The sequence below is a fragment of the Hoplias malabaricus genome, chromosome 13 (assembly GCF_029633855.1).
Source record: "Hoplias malabaricus isolate fHopMal1 chromosome 13, fHopMal1.hap1, whole genome shotgun sequence".
Classification (NCBI taxonomy): domain Eukaryota; kingdom Metazoa; phylum Chordata; class Actinopteri; order Characiformes; family Erythrinidae; genus Hoplias; species Hoplias malabaricus.
This window is the reverse complement of record NC_089812.1, coordinates 27,680,020-27,696,246: the sequence shown is the minus strand read 5'-3', so window position 1 is coordinate 27,696,246 and position 16,227 is coordinate 27,680,020. Positions and strand designations below refer to the sequence as shown.

Here is a 16,227-nt window from a genome sequence, read left to right as displayed (position 1 = left end):
ATCAAAATGGTCTGCTGTCAGCAAATGGAGGTGGAAGAGCCAGTGAGGGAGAGGGAGAGAAGAGATTAGTAAATCAAGTGGACAGAAAGATGTGCGCAGCAGTCAGAGCTGTAATTAAACTAGAGAAGGAGAGCTTTGTTGCTGGACATTTAAAGGGGCACAACTGTGCTAGGTTACACATCAGGTTCTTGAATGTCTTATAAACAATAATCATGTAGAAAATCATAAAAATAAGTGCCACACAGTATTTCCACCAGTCCCAGTCAATACTGAATTCCCTGCAGCATACAGATTTTGCACTCTATTTTATTTTATTTTTATTAAAAATAATTGAAATGCAAAGCGTTTGTGTAAATATGAAAGAATCTAACCTACAATAGCATCCTGCACAAAGATAACCCAGTGTGTTTGTCTTGCTGCTGAAAAAAATGGAAGCCAGACATTTCCTAATACTTGTAACTACCATAATGCAAAATGAAATACTGATATAAGTATATGCTATACAAAGTAACATTATTGGGCCTGGAAAATACTTTTGTAAAATTTTAGTAAAATAATTTCAGTGATGGATAAATTTCACACTTTATTTGTGTTCAAAACTACTATATGAAAGTAACACAGGTGAAGGAACATACCGCAAGATGAGTCTCTCTCCTTCTTTTCTTCTGGTTTGATTTAGCACCATTTCGGCGAAGAAGCATGTTTTCCTCCCACCTGTTAAAGAAACCTGCATTTACACTTACATACAGCATACAGTACATGCATATTTTCCAGTGGTAGATTTTGCAAATACAGTACTCTTTTCCCTACAGATGAAAAATGATAAACTTCAGACAGTACTGTATATGCACTTTGCAAATGTAAATAAATGTAGATATAAATACAGTGCTACTTTAAAAAGAGCTAAACTACAACAAGTACAATTATTAACACTTTTTCATTACACAGCTAATACAATTCCTAGTATTGCTGATTTTTATCCAGCAGAACCCATGTTAGCTTGGGAAAAAAGTTTTGAATTTCTCTTACTTCTGTTTCCTTGACATTTTTGGCCTTAGGTTGAAAAAGACATAGAGAAACTTATTTCCAAGAAATGGTGAATAAAAGGTATTAAGACGTTGAAAAATGCCGGCCAAAAGCAGTGCCGAAAAGATCTTCTAAACAGAGACGGACAGAAAAAAGACTCAAATCCCAGACACCCTCCATTACACTCTTAGCGGATTAGAGCAGCCTTGTTGAGATTTACTGACTTATAACACTTAAGCAGAGAATTACAGAGGAAGAGAGGGAGTCAGAGAAGTAGGCAGAAGAGGAAAAAACAGTAGAAACTAAAGGAAGGGGTCAGGATCTAAAACATAATGTGATCCACAGGTCTTCAGAAGTAAAGGATATCAAATTCAAACAGAAAACAAAGACAAAGAACATGGGTATAAACACTGACTGAAAGGTAAACTAAGAATCAATGTTTAAAATGTACAGGAGTAATTACAGTCAGAACGTTTTAAGGAAAGAACAGCTTAGCACCTTAACAGCAACAAAACCAAACCTGAACAAATGTTACTTTGAGCTTTGTGATGAGGCCTAATCAATGAACACTCCAGGGTTTAAGTGAATATCAACAATACAAATAAAACAACCTTCTTCTAGCATCACAAAATCTTAAGTGTACAATAATTGGTACAACATTTCTGTCTAATTAGGCTCACTTAAACAGAAGCTGGGTCAAGAGGGAGCCAGTCAAAACCAAAAATATCGTAATTCCATAATTCATTAATTTTTTTCCTAGCTGTTCATCCTTTTCAAAGTCACAGTTGGTCTGGGCCAGCCAGGAATCATTGGGCACAAAGTAGAAACACACCCTGGGTGGGGCACCAGTCTGTCAGTGCATCACATTCACATGCTCACACACAAACACACACACACACCTATCGACCCTTTTGAATTTCCAATCCACCTACCAAAATACGTACTGGGCTGTGGGAGGAAACTAGAGCACTCAGAGGAAAGCCAGGCAGAAACAGGGAGAACACATTAAACTTGTCACAGACGGTCCAGAATCCTGAAGCTGTGTGACAGTGACACTATCTGTTGCACCACTGTGCCACCCACATATACACATAAGGAAAACATAACATTATAATAACATGGAACCACTATTGACCTGGTTCTTACACAGCACTGAATTCACCATAGATACACTAATGTACACTGGCATTAACATAACAGTTGTTCTTAGACAACTCATAAAGTGAAGATGTGATATAATCTGAAATGAATGACCCAGACAAGTTCATGAAACAATGGGCATGAATCTGCAATAAAGATTTCAAACACATTTTTAAAAATGTGTTTTAAAATTACATTAAATATTTTTTAAATGATTCACTCAAACCAATAAAACAGTTCTCATACTACTGTTTCTTGCCATAGGCAAAAGTCTAATGAGTACATTACTATTCAAAACTTGCTCATTTTCAATGTTCTAATATTCTGATTCTTCTCAGTCTCAGTAATGTTGAAATAAAATAGAAATCACCTTTTGGAAAATGTATGCATTTATTAAGTACAACAGTACCATAATTTCAGGGTTGTATATTATTTATCATATGAAATCCATCTATACAAGGGTACATATGATTGATGTGAATATAGTGTCAAAGTAAGATGACGGAATGAAAATATACTGTTTTCAACAGATAAATGTGTTTTTAGCATTGTGTGTTTGTGTATTGTTCATTTTTATATGTGCCAAATTAAAAATGTCCTGTTTCTAGGATTGGATCCACCTTCCTCTTCTGTTTCGTCATCACAGCATCCAGCTCAGTGGCTTTGTTTACTTTCTAAAAGAATAAAAAAGAGAGATTAAATACTGAGCTTATACAGAAAGGACTGAGTTACATAATAGGATTTTTAGTTTTAAAATGTATGAATTGCACTGGCTTTACCTCCAGCAGGGCTTTCTGCACTGCCAGCTGGCTGTAAACTCTGGCTCCCTCTTGTGGAGAGACTGTACACAGCTCCTCTTTAGTCAGAGAGAAGAGCTGAGCTCCACTGAGAATCCCCAGACTGGTCACCGTGCTGAAAGCGAGAGATAGATAGAAGTTCTGAATATTTATATTTGTATACATTTGCATAAGTTTGTATAAATATAATTATGTACTTGGCACAAATAGACATTAGAATGGCTAGTTTTGTTTACATTCTATGTACACTGGGAAAGCTTATAGTTGTTAAATTCTGGACTTACATTGTTTCAAAGTAACTTCAAAAGGGAACAGATGTATCATAACCAACTTTGTACAATTTGTTATGAAATGTAAAATTAAGTTAAATAAAACGAGAATCAGTCAAATAATTTAAACCTAGCACTGGAGAAACTCACCGATCACTGAAACCTTTGCCTTTTAGCCACTCCTGCACCTCTCCTGGAGGTGAGTGATAGCTGATCGAGGCAGAGGTCTCAGCTCTGTTGATAACTGAAGGTCTCACTCTCCCATTGGCTAGACGCTCTGCTAGCTCATTATTCATGAGAATTACTGAGAATGAATGTAAACAGATATATGAGATGTTACCTACAGATATTTGATACAATGCTCAACAGCAGCCAAAATCATATAAATCAGGAAGGTCAAAGTTAACTATAGAATACCCTACCTAAAATTTAAATGAATGCTCCTACGTTTAGATGAATGAATTAATTAATTCATTCATAATCTGTAAGCGCGTATCCAGTTCAGGGTCGTGGTGGGTCCAGAGCCTACCTGGAATCATTGGGCGCAAGGCGGGAATACACCCTGGAGGGGGCGCCAGTGCTTCACAGGGCAACACACACACACACACACACATTCATTCACACCTACAGACACTTTTGAGTCGCCAATACACCTACCAACGTGTGCTTTTGGACTGTGGGAGGAAACCGGAGGAAACCCACGTGGACACAGGGAGAACACACCAAACTCCTCACAGTCACCCGGAGCGGGAATCGAACCCACAACCTCCAGGTCCCTGGAGCTGTGTGACTGCGACACTACCTGCTGTGTCACAGTGCCGCCCGTTTAGTGATATTTGATAGGTTTTTATATAATAAGCTTATTTTTTATTTCATTTTATATTACATTTTATAATTGATTTAATATTGTGTTCTATTACTCTGTATTGTTTTAACCACTGGTCTGCAATGCTTCAAGTTGAGGAAATGTACATTATAAAAGAAAATGAAAATGTGAATAAGAATTTAAAAAAGCTAAAAATATACCTAGCTACAAAACTGCTGCTGCAGAAAATATTACCTCTGTCTCCATCATCTCCAACAGGTGGCATGCTGTGTGGGCGCGTGTCGTTGTGGGAGTGGTTTTCTCCTGAGGAACTGGGTGCAATGTATGAGAAGCGTCCTCCTCCCGAAGGGGTCAGAGCAGTTTTCTGTAGATGCAAGATAATTTTTTTAATGTAAAAAAAAAATGAAATATTACTGTGTAAGTGTGTGTGTGCCTCACCATGGATGGGTTGCGCATTACTATATGAGAGTCTGGCTCTGTGTGGTTGACGGGCTCCAGGATGTTAGATGGAACAAAGCCAATCTGCTCATAACTGTTTCTGCACTTCCACCATCGCTTTGATGACTCTATCACCTGGAAAAGACAAACATGGATGGATCTATAGATGGATGAATGGAGTCTGCATTCCAGTCTGGGTCTCACCCATTTGATCAGTTCAAGTGCATGAATAACATTTACGTTTGAGCAATCAGATGAGTTGTATACCTGTAGAACTTCTCCATGCAGCACTGAAAGCTCGCTACTGTTCCTGGCCACAAAGTCATAGCTGCAGCGGTATAGCCTCTCCATATCTGAAGGAGGTGAATTTCCAACGCTGTAGAACACACACTAATGGTAAGCAACAGATTTGATTAATTCAGAAATGCACCTGTAGTAGCCCACCTACGGCCAGCACTTACTTTTCATCTATTGGTGAAATTGGTGGTGAGCCCTGCCTTGACACAAACTAGAAAAGTAAAAAAATAAATAAATATATAAATCCATGTGTGAGAGTTAAATATGAGTGTGTCTGCCTGTCTTTTTGTGTGTGCACAACCTGTAGGGATTCAAGCTGGGCCTCATATTTGTGTTGTGACTCGACTGGATCCTCAAAAACCTGACCGTTTGTATCACAAGCTTGAGGCTGCCATCTATCTAGGAACACTGGAGTGTATGGTGACAGTGTTGAAGCATGCTGTGAACTGAAACAGACACACAGATCAATTAATATGAATTAGTAGTAGAGTTCTATAAGATGTTGGTTCAGTTTCATATGAGGAAATGTTGTACATCATTTAATATTTTTAAAAACACATTGCCAAAACGCCTTATTTTCCTTTATCATTATTTTAATATAGGATTATTCTGCTATGATTATGTATATCATGACATATCATTATAGTAGATTCTGTTACAGTTTGGTTTTATATTAAACCACCAGTTTGAAACTGTGTTTATAATTAGCATCAGTTCCTAGGTAACGACTGATATTATATGGCAGCTGCCATTACAAATAGTTATATTTTTACTTTATTGAATGCAAAAACAAAAAATGGATACATTAGATTAACTTGTATTATATAATTTTAGGCATTCATTTCATGTTCAGATTCTGAAGGAGAGTGTGATAATAGGACTACATTAAATTCTGAACATGTTCTTTTCTTTATTTTGCAGATGTCTTTTTTTAAACACAGTAGAATATGAGGGAGTGTTTTACCAAAAATAAGACACTCCCACACAGGTTCCACTACCTAAGTATATTGTCCTGTTAGAGATTGAATTATAATGTATTATAGTCATAGCTTAATCAGGTTTAGCAGGTGAGGTGACGTTGTTTGGAGTGAGGTGTGGTCAGTCTGAGGCTTAAATTAAATCTTTTTACAGAATATTTTTGTGTTGTCTTTTTTTTTTTCTTAAGTTGTCAAAACCTGCCTTTGGAGGCATACACTAAAACAGTCAAAAATATAGTTTTGCTGATATCAATTAAAGAAATATGTTTTGAAGTGTGTGTGAAAACCTGCAATACGGACTATGACTTGGTCCAATTAGGGCCGAGGGAGATCCACAGCTCTTTCTCTTGTTCTGTGAGATTCTGCTGCAGCAGGGTCACTGCTCCACTTGTCAGAGCCGGGCTGTTCACACCTGCAGCCAAATCAGGGCCACCTGTGGTTTTTACCATCTGATGTTCACACGCGCACACGCACACACACAAACACACACACACACAGTGTTTTATGTTTCAAAGACATATTTTTCATGTGATAAAACTGATGCAAATTTTTTATGCAAATACCTAATTCTGTGAAGCTGCTTTGTGAAAACATCAGTTGTAAAAGCGTTATACAAATACATTTTATTTGATTAGACGTATTCAAAAAATTATAGCAATAGGACATATTATAATCTATCCATCCATTATCTGTAACCGCTTATGCAGTTCAGGGTAACAGTGGGTCCGGAGCCTACCTAGAATCATTGGGCGCAAGGCGGGAATACACCCTGGAGGGGGCGCCAGTCCTTCACAGGGCAACACACCCACACACTCACACCTACGGACACTTTTGAGTGTCAATCCACCTACCAACGTGTGTTTTTGGACTGTGGGAGAAAACCTGAGCACCCGGAGGAAACCCACACGGACACAGGGAGAACACACCAAACTCCTCACAGACAGTCACCCGAACCCACAACCTCCAGGTCCCTGGAGCTGTGTGACTGCGACACTACCTCCTGCACCACCGTGCTGCCCTCATATTATAGTCATATTATTAAAAAAATTATTGATTCAGTGGACTGAGATATGAATCCTTCTCATGTAAAGGCACTGAAACAGGTGTTCTGAACAAGATTTTTCAGACGGGGTAAGTGCTGTGTTGTCTGTTCTTTGTGTTATTTTGACCAAAATCTGTCAAATATGGTTTATTAAGAGCCCAGGTAAATGTGTTTACTTGTGGAAAAGGAGTACAATATGTTCACATACATAATAAATAAAAATGTAGGCTTCAGAATTAATGGGGATAAGGTTTTAAATGTGTAACATACACATGTCCAAAGGTTTAAAAAAACCCTGATCTGATTGTTGACACAGACATTAAACATTTGTTTAATTTTAAATTAATTTACATTTGTAAACTGTTTATATCTCCATAGATGAAATGAAAAGAAATGAAATGAAATGGGATGTTCTGGAGCTGATTTAACATGACCTCAAGGTCCTCATTGTCAATGGCAATGTCGACTAGAAGACTGACTATAAATCCCAAAATATAAAAAATAAGTCAAATTTTTCACTGAAATGACACTTTAAGCTAATTCTATTTATGGTATTTAACCAGATAAATTATTGGCAAAATTAGTTTGGCGTCCATTCTTAGAATCTTGCTGGAGAAAACAGCAGCATGCCAACGTAGACTCTATCTCTATGCACACATTACATTACTATTGCATAAGAGATATATACACAATCAGCCTAATTTATTCCTATGACATGTCAATAAGTCTTTATCTGGGGAACAATGAAGACCCAGCCCAGTTTCTTGCCTTTAGGCATTATTATTGAAGAACACACACATTTTACATCTACACTTCACAAATCACATCATTACGATTTGATATTGCTGGATATATGGTGAAGCAGTGGTCAATTCTAAAAAAAACTTTGCTTTACAAATAGTCTTGCAAATAGCTCCATGAACAGACTGTAGGCCAATAACTAAACTCAAAACTATTGTAAAACAACACCTCAGTAATAATACAATAGCCAGTGAGTATGCCCTGACAAGCAGCACACTTTTTACCTGCAACACTTGAAGAATAAATTCAGGCTTCTTGTGTCAAATCCAGTAAGATATAGTAAAGGAAATTAGAATATTTAAGGGAAAAAACTATGCAAAATGATTTGCACAATTAGAGACGTTTGAACAGTGTTAAAAATCCCATGAGCAAATCTGTTTATGAATTGATTTGTTACCATTTCATATAATAATTTTCCATGATGTAGCTTTCAGGTGCATTTGATGCTGTCGAGGTGTGTTTTCTACTCTTGCTAGAAATAGTTTGGTGTGCAGATGTGGAACTGAGCCCTATCTTTTACATGGAGGATGATGTTATTACCCACTATGCTATGCTAATTGCTAATTCATGCAGTTCACTTCTAAGTAGCTCATTACTTGTAAATCAAATAAGGAAACTTTTAAACGGGCGAGGCAGTGGTAGGATTTGACTACATTCAGCCATGCGAACACTGGCGAGGTCAGATGCTGATGCTAACTATTTAGGTTTGAATCACAAATAAAACCTGAACTCATCTTAAACATACTAGGCATCTCTTGGCTTTGAGCACACCTTACAGTAGGATTGAAGATAACTGAATGATTGTAACAAATGTGTACAAATATTTGCAATGCATGCAAATTGTTACAGATATGTCTCCTAAATGTTATGCTTCTTTTGTATGGATACTAACCAGATCCAGAGGAACAAACAGGTGATGAAGCAGGTCCTGTGAGCTTGGATTTGAGATCTCAGTCTTCAGTCGATCCTGAAAAATAAAATATGAAAACAAGGATGAGACAAGAGCATGGACACCATAAACAGCACTGCACTTTGAAGGGATCTTTACCAGCAGAACGAATGAGTATTTCATCTTCTGGTATATATCCACAAACTCCTGCTCTGTTGGAGGATTTGCTTCCTCTAACATCAGGTCATCTACAGCAGAAACACACCTTGCTATAAAAACAGGTTACTCATCAAAACACTTTGTACTTTTAGTGCTGTGTCCATTATCCATATATTACATTGCTGCTTGTTTTTCTTGCTCTTCTTTTTCCTGTTTTTGTTCTGGACGTGTTCTACAGCACTCCGAGCTTCAGCTGCCTGCTGTAAGCGGCCCATAAAGTGCTCCACATCAGCAAAGCAGTGGTTCAGCAGATCCTTGAAACAAATTTGACAAACAACATTCAATAAATGTTGCACTTGGCTTTTTAGCTAAAAGAGAATAATAAATATGTTATGAAACATTGTTTATTTTACTTTTCTTTTTCACAACTGTGTAAATAGTGTTCTATTACATTTGTGTAATGTTTGTTTCACCAGTTCTGGAATTCTACTGTATATAACAGAAATATATGCAGATGTGGCTTCACAATCACAATGTATTCAGTAATGTCCCAGTGAATCATTCATTTAATGTCATAAAGGTATGAAAAGGTAATCGCTCACACACAGCTTATGAAAACTCCATCTGCAAAAATTGCCAAAAGAATGGCACACTCTAGATCAGCTGCCTGAACATAACATCACCATGGATTATGTCAAGTGTTTCCTAGAGGATTATTATACCCCCTCAGATATTTGGATTTCTGGAGTGATGGGATGAGTTTTTGGGATGAGTTGAAGTGGTGTTTGTGCTCCAGAACAAATCATCCATATTCAGTACTTGACCTCACAAGTGCTTTAATGATTAAATGCTACTACATCCCCACAGTTATGTTCCAACATCCAGTGTAAAGCTTTCAGTGAAGATTAGAGGCACTTACTACAGCAAAAGGGAACAAACTACCAATTAAAAACAAGAAATGTTGAGCGAATTGTCCTTGCATTATAGTTCACTGTGAGGTCAGAGATGAGCTCTCATTAAGGCATGTGTACACACACTAGACTGATTTGAATAGATACTTACTGAGAAGTGTTCACAGTGGTGAGAATGGAAACCAGTTTTCTGAAGTATTTGATGCTTTTAAAAGATCTCTTACAGAATGCTGTTTCATTAAACACTATATTTTAATGAAGGTAATTGGCAATGAAATGTCTGAAACATATTTTGCCAGATTTAATATTTTGAAATTATCATCACTTTTTTCACTGTAGATATTGTGACCTCAGATTCAGCCTCTACAACAAAGCTTTTCATATCACACCACTCAGTGGTTGTCCTTTCACGCTCAGTGATAGGAATATGTAGAAATTTTGAAAAAAAAAATTAATTTCCCTGTACATTCTTCATACATACCACTTCTCGTGCTGGATGTATAACATATGAAAGTGTCTTCTGTCCATTTACTGCAGAAAAAAAGAAGGAAGCTTCAGGTAACTCTATACAGTTTTAAAATCACGTTTATGTTGTCTTCTTAAATACTTTTGTTAATTATTAGTAAATGTGGCTCAACTACAACCTACCCCCATCCGTTACTTTAACCTCAATAATATGACCATTTTAATGTGGCAATTTTAAATTTTCAGCAAAACAAATAATAAAAATGTTCTCATCAAGTTTTTTTTATGCCTTAGAAATATCTAGCAACCTACACAGCACACAATCATACATACCATTAATGTGAGGTTTATGAGACTTAGCATCCCCAGGCAAAGCTTTTGAGTGCTTTCGAGGAAGAGCCTGTGGAGCAGACATCTGAGAAGCCAAAAGAAAAGGAACTCAGGGTGAAAGAGAAAGAAAGCTAAAGAGGGGGAAGGGGAGAGAGAGGGGGAAACAGCGTAAGTGAGAATGAGAGATGGTTGGCATGAAAAGGAGAAACAAAGAGTGGGGAAAAAAGATACAGAGTAAAGAAGAGCGAGAGAGAGCGAGAGAAAAATGGAGACAGAGAAAAAGAAACAGGAATAAATAATTTATTAGTTAGGCCCAACAGCCTGTTGTACAGCACCCTCCAAATGACATCATATGAATTTTCCGGAAGTCGACAATGTTTAAATATCTTTTGTTTTTCTTTCTTTTATATTAACAGTAATCTAGTTCTCACGTAGTTATGCATGCTTCCTCAAGAATTGTGATGTCAGCCACCAGTTCTTTTCTAACTGCCACTAACACAATGTCATTGGACACATCACCGTGCTTGGAGGAGAACGCTAACTACACTATTTTGTTAGCTTTCTAGAGTGAAGAGGGATAAGCAAAGACCACCCTCTGAACATGTATAGCTAAAGCATCCCCTAGGCTCAAACTTGTGATATTGTGCTCTTACTCCAGTGTGTTCCCGTGCTGTATTATAACTCAACTGCATTATTCAATCATAGCAGAATAATACTGACCTACCTCACTTTCTAGCAATAGAGTTTTTACAGACAGTCTTTTTTAATTAGATAATTCGGCTACTTTAAAATGCAGCACATAAGCCTTTAACTGTGCAAACACACTGGAGCAGCTGCACAGAAACAATTTTTCTCTTTTGAGAACAATAGAAATATCATCAATAACATTTTGACTGGAATATCGGTCAAAAAATTGTATGAAATCTCTGGGGTATGTTTCCTGTCTCTGCTTCTCAAATGACTCATAAGCTAAAACAGTGAGAAGCTACAAATGAGACTAGACAATCATGTTAAGCGTCCCCTTGGTGTAGATTTGTTGAAAGCATTTAGCTTACTTTTTTAAATGTCATGCTTCTTATATTCAACTCATAAGAAGTAACTGTGTGAAGTGTAGACTCCTTGTCTTTTAGTCTTCATTTTATCCTGAGAATTAACTTGTATAGTACCTGCTTTAAAACTGTTCCCTAATTTGAAGTGCTAAAGATATCAACATATTCAAATGTTTCCTTGTTTTAGTTGAACAGTTAGTATTATGTACTGTTTAAGATGCATGAGAAACAGTTTAATTACAATACAGACTAATTTAATTCATTTCATACTTTGTATAGTACTGAACTATTAATGCAACATACCTCTCCCTTACATTGCTGTTGTTCTAGTTATACAAATTACATTACCCACCAGCCCATTCAGTTAGACATATTTGAATTAAAGTTCCAACACTTTGCCTTTGTTTGAACAAAACCCTATGAACAAAAATAACCCTCTTAGAATCTTACCGTGTGTGTTCTCTGTCCTTCTCTCACATTCCCTTCTCTGTTTATGTCTAGTATAGAAACGCAGAAACTTGAAAAACAAGAACACCTGTCAAGTCTCGGACGACACTCTCTTGCTCCTGCTCTCTCTCTCTCTCTCTCTCTCTCTCTCTCTCTGCATGCATGAGGGTGTGTGTGGGTTGACTCACTGTCTAATCAGTACTTACCAGAAAAGACAACAGTAGAGAAATGGTGAATTAAATGACATATCATAGATTAATTACTAAGTATGGTTAGTTTTGCACACATGCTTGATTATATGCACACATACACACACACATTTTCATGTGACCACCAGGGAAATTCACATTTTTTTGTTGTTACAGGTCCACGTTTCAGCTAAGCCTGTCCAACCAGATCTCTCTCCCTCTCTCTCTTTCTCTGGTATTACAAGAATGCTATTACCTCAGTGCCTGCACTATTTGTGCTGCAGGTGCACTTGCAGGAAACTGTGGGAACTGAGCATTTTTGCATGAGGCTGGAGATAATAAAGGCTCTTTTTATTCACTGCGCAAACAATCCACAATTCCCAAAACACTGGGACAGTTTGTGAAATACCACCAATAAAAAGCAGTGATTAGTAAATCTGATCTGTGCTAAAGATAAAACAATACAGACATATAATATTGCTATATTAGGACTATATCTTCAGATAACTTGAATTGTATTGAAAGAGACTTCAAATTGCGACCACATATCTTGAACAATCTACAAAGACACTCAAGTAAAAGAGAATTACCAGCTGAGATTTATATTTGACCCTGTAATCCAATACTAGTCTAGGACACTAGCTCCATATTTTCAAAGTCGTTCTAAATTACGAGCTGTTGATTAAGCCGTTGATTTTATAAACAGATTATGTGATCCCATCTAAAATAAGTCCATTTCTAATCCATAACTAAAGATGAGTCCATAGTTTAAACTAGAAGCTGAAGAGCAGGATTAGGAAATACTGTGCTACAGTTTACTCACCCTCTCTAAATTCCTAGATTACATTTTCCTGAACAATAAATGACCTCCTCAGTCCTTTAAAACACAACACAAAACTTTAAAACATTCCTAAATATAAAACTAGACTAAACGACACAAAATACATCACTTTTAGTGGTGTCTGTAGTATAGGGAGTGGCATTAATATAATATTAACTGTATTAACATAATATTAATATTTTCTATGTAAAAATAAGTTAACCACGTTGTTCACAGGTGTGTATGCGTGTGTGTGAATCTGTGTGACACCGAAACGCTTCCAAATATGAAGAACTGACTATGATAAATTGCCTTAACAATTTTCAACACATTTCTGTTCGAGGCTCCAGTAAAACACTGTGATGTGGGTGGAGCTCGGGTGAAAGTGATGTAAACACAAGAAAGTGCGCGCGGCGAAGTGTGTCCCATTTCTGCTCTGAGCTCCGACCCCTTGAACACTTGATCCCGACGCGCCCCTTTTGCTCACCTACAACAACGTCATCTTACGTCATCGAAGTGCACACTTCAGAAAAGGGATTAGGGTTTATCGTAAGAATTCGGACAGGGGGAAGACTGTGGACGACAAAATCCGGGACAGTTTAGGAGATTTAGAAATCCAGGCCGGACACATTTTGTAGAGGACATGTCCGGCAAAAAGAGGACGTCTGGTCATCCTACATAAGCTATCGTGTCTGACCAATTAAAATAATGTATGAAGCGGGGAAAAAAACTTTTTATATTTCAGTAGAAGTCAATGTAAAAAGCAATGTCTTCCCAGTTCTTTTAGTTCGAAATTATTGGCAGGGATGTCCATAAAAACCAATGCACTTAAAGCTATTAGTATAAAAGCAGTTTAAGTAAATGCTTAAAAAAGATTTACCATTTTCCTTGTTTTAATTTTCTGTCTGTGCTCTTTGTTGTTAGTTTTATTTGGAGAGTAATAAATCTATTTTGTGGGAACAGTTTGGAATCTATGCATTTTCTTAGTGGCCACAATTTCGTAATCCATTGTGTTTTATTTAGGGTGACCAGACGTCCTCTTTTACCCGGACTTGTCCTCTTTTTTAGTCCGGGCGGAATTTCACAAACGTCCGGGATTTTGTTTTTCTATATATTACATAGAATTTCGAGAAGCGTTTCGTTCACAAACTAGTCCCGCCCTCCCCTACTCCGATTGGTTCGCTTGAGTGAGAAGGGGGCGTGGTGAAGTAGCCTAAAATCTTCGGATTGGACGGTCTGACTGTAGAGCTACCGTTATTGGTCAATAACCTTCTCTGTAAACATTTAATTGGTCAGTCTGCACGTCAGTAGTCGCCCTCCCTCACCCCCCACCCCAGAGGCGTGTCCCCGCAGACGTGACCATCTCAGATCTGGTCACCCTAGCTTTATTAATTCAAGAAACCAGATATTACCCAAAGATACAACATAACATAATGTGTGCTCGATTAAAAGAAAATATAAGGATGACTTTTAATTTGTAACAACTTGCAAATTCTTCCCTCTGAGCGAATATTTTTCTTACCCTATCCTTGGAGTTTTTGGGGTCCTGTTTAGCCAAAAATACTTCTTATAAAAATTAAATATTTATAAACATATGTTCACTCACCAAAATGTTTTCTCTGAGGACGTGGAGGGTGCTGTTTTTTTTTTTTTTTAAATCAAAACAGGTGAGAATCACATGAGCTAAAATCGTCTATGAAGTAAATACTGTGTGAGTGAGTTATTCCTGGATAAACGCTGGTTAAATTCATATCCGCTGTGTATTTGGCTCCCTCTAGAGTCCGGAGCGCTCCAGTGAAGCACCTTATATAACAGCCTCATGGAGGAAAAATTTGTGAAATTTACTCTGTACAGTGTTAAAGATCTTTCACTGACGTTTCTCAGAGACCTTTAAAGAAGCTGAGAGTAAGAAAGGCACAAAACAACAAAGAGATAAAAGGAGAGAAGGATAGAGATATAAACTAATAGTCTACTGGACACAAACTTGGCCTATGTAGCTTTGTACATAAATCTAAAAGTTTGCCCCACCCCCAACACATGCACACACACATTCTTTTGTTTTCCTATGCTCATGGGGTGTTTTCTAGGGTTAATGCGACTGTTGGAACGTTGTTTTTCTGTGGGTTGGTTTCTCTCCTTTGGGGTTAGGGCCTGAATTTCTGTAGGAGGCAATGCAAGAGTTTAAAACTACCATACACGTACAAAAATAATTGCAAAGGTCAAGCCAAATGAGTGTTCTGCTAATTCTCTGGGGATTACACCCCCCACAAAGAACAAACGTAAATCATTTTCCCACTCTAGTTTAACACAATACAAAAAAAGCAATAACAAAACATAAAATTGCAACTTTTTCTAAGGTTGTATTTTATTCTTTATTCTTTCCCACATTCAATGTGTAGAAGTCCTCTGCTGTGGATGTGTTGGCTTATTTTCATTTAGAAAATCAATAAATGTCATTTGACCCAACCTGGAATTTAGTCACTAGCACCTCAGTGAGGTCAGGTACACAACTCACTACAAAGGTATTGGATTAAGCCCCTTTATTCCAGAAAACAGAGTTCACCTTCTCCACAGCCATGGTTTTGGGGATTAAATACACTTCTTACCCAGGTTTGTCATTAGGCATGGTGACCTTAAATGGTGACACAAACACAGATTAGCCAGAAAGTAGATGCTTTCAGCATTAGACAGGGTGGGCACTGTGATAGATTTGCTGATAAGCGGCCCTATATGTATCTAGTTGTGCTGCAGTGTGTTTTAACAACGTCCTATCACAGGTATGATTAGTTTTTACAGCTGTCTGTGCTTCAATACCTCTTCTGTGGGGTTGGACTGGCCCGTAACTCTATTACTGGTTCCCCGGTTGTCCTTCCTTGAACCAATTTTGGTCTGCACTAACCACAGCATACAGAACCCACAAGGGCTGCTCTAACCAAAACTTTATAACTATCAAGTTCAAGAATTGGCTTCACCTGCTGCCTTGGCAAGGCGAGAGACAGTTATGGTAGCTCCTGGCATACGTAGCTGAGTCCAAATTGTCTGATCTAATATTTATGTGGATCTCACTTAGTGAGACCAGGGTCTATACAGATCAGTACGAAATCAAAAGTTGAAGAAAAGGAAGCTTTATTCAAGCTTTGAGACGCCAACATCCACCCCCTTCCCCCGTTTCCACAGAGGGTTGCCTTCACTTTGAACTATCACAGATTTTAAAGGAACTGTTTTTTTTCCTCTATATATGTGGCCCCGCCCCTCACCAGCCCCCATGTTCCGCTACATTTGACCACGCCTCCTCACACACAGAGCCAATCGGCGAGGGCTCTAAAGTTTCATGTGTGAGAGTGTATGTGAGAGAA

At 37.7% G+C, this 16,227-nt stretch overlaps 1 protein-coding gene across 3 annotated transcripts; it reads right to left on the bottom strand.

Moving 5' to 3' along the window:
• Positions 1 to 2,554: 2,554 nt before the first annotated feature.
• On the bottom strand, positions 2,555 to 15,976 carry eps8l1a (EPS8 signaling adaptor L1a). Of its 3 annotated transcripts, XM_066642537.1 has the most exons (16): positions 12,875 to 12,940; positions 11,867 to 12,064; positions 10,371 to 10,498; positions 10,054 to 10,103; positions 8,840 to 8,975; positions 8,662 to 8,750; positions 8,506 to 8,580; positions 6,071 to 6,219; positions 5,095 to 5,239; positions 4,958 to 5,004; positions 4,764 to 4,872; positions 4,497 to 4,631; positions 4,293 to 4,422; positions 3,383 to 3,536; positions 2,946 to 3,078; positions 2,555 to 2,840 (listed from the first exon to the last, which is right to left on the bottom strand). In XM_066642537.1, exons 3-16 carry the CDS (start codon positions 10,450 to 10,452, stop codon positions 2,754 to 2,756), a joined length of 1,521 nt encoding a protein of 506 aa, XP_066498634.1. In that variant the 5' UTR covers positions 10,453 to 10,498; positions 11,867 to 12,064; positions 12,875 to 12,940; the 3' UTR covers positions 2,555 to 2,753. The 3 variants fall into 3 exon arrangements, with proteins under 3 accessions (XP_066498634.1, XP_066498635.1, XP_066498636.1); XM_066642538.1 differs by lacking the exons at positions 11,867 to 12,064; positions 12,875 to 12,940 and adding an exon at positions 15,686 to 15,976; XM_066642539.1 differs by lacking the exons at positions 11,867 to 12,064; positions 12,875 to 12,940 and adding an exon at positions 14,478 to 14,612.
• Between the last annotated feature and the right edge of the window lie 251 nt (positions 15,977 to 16,227).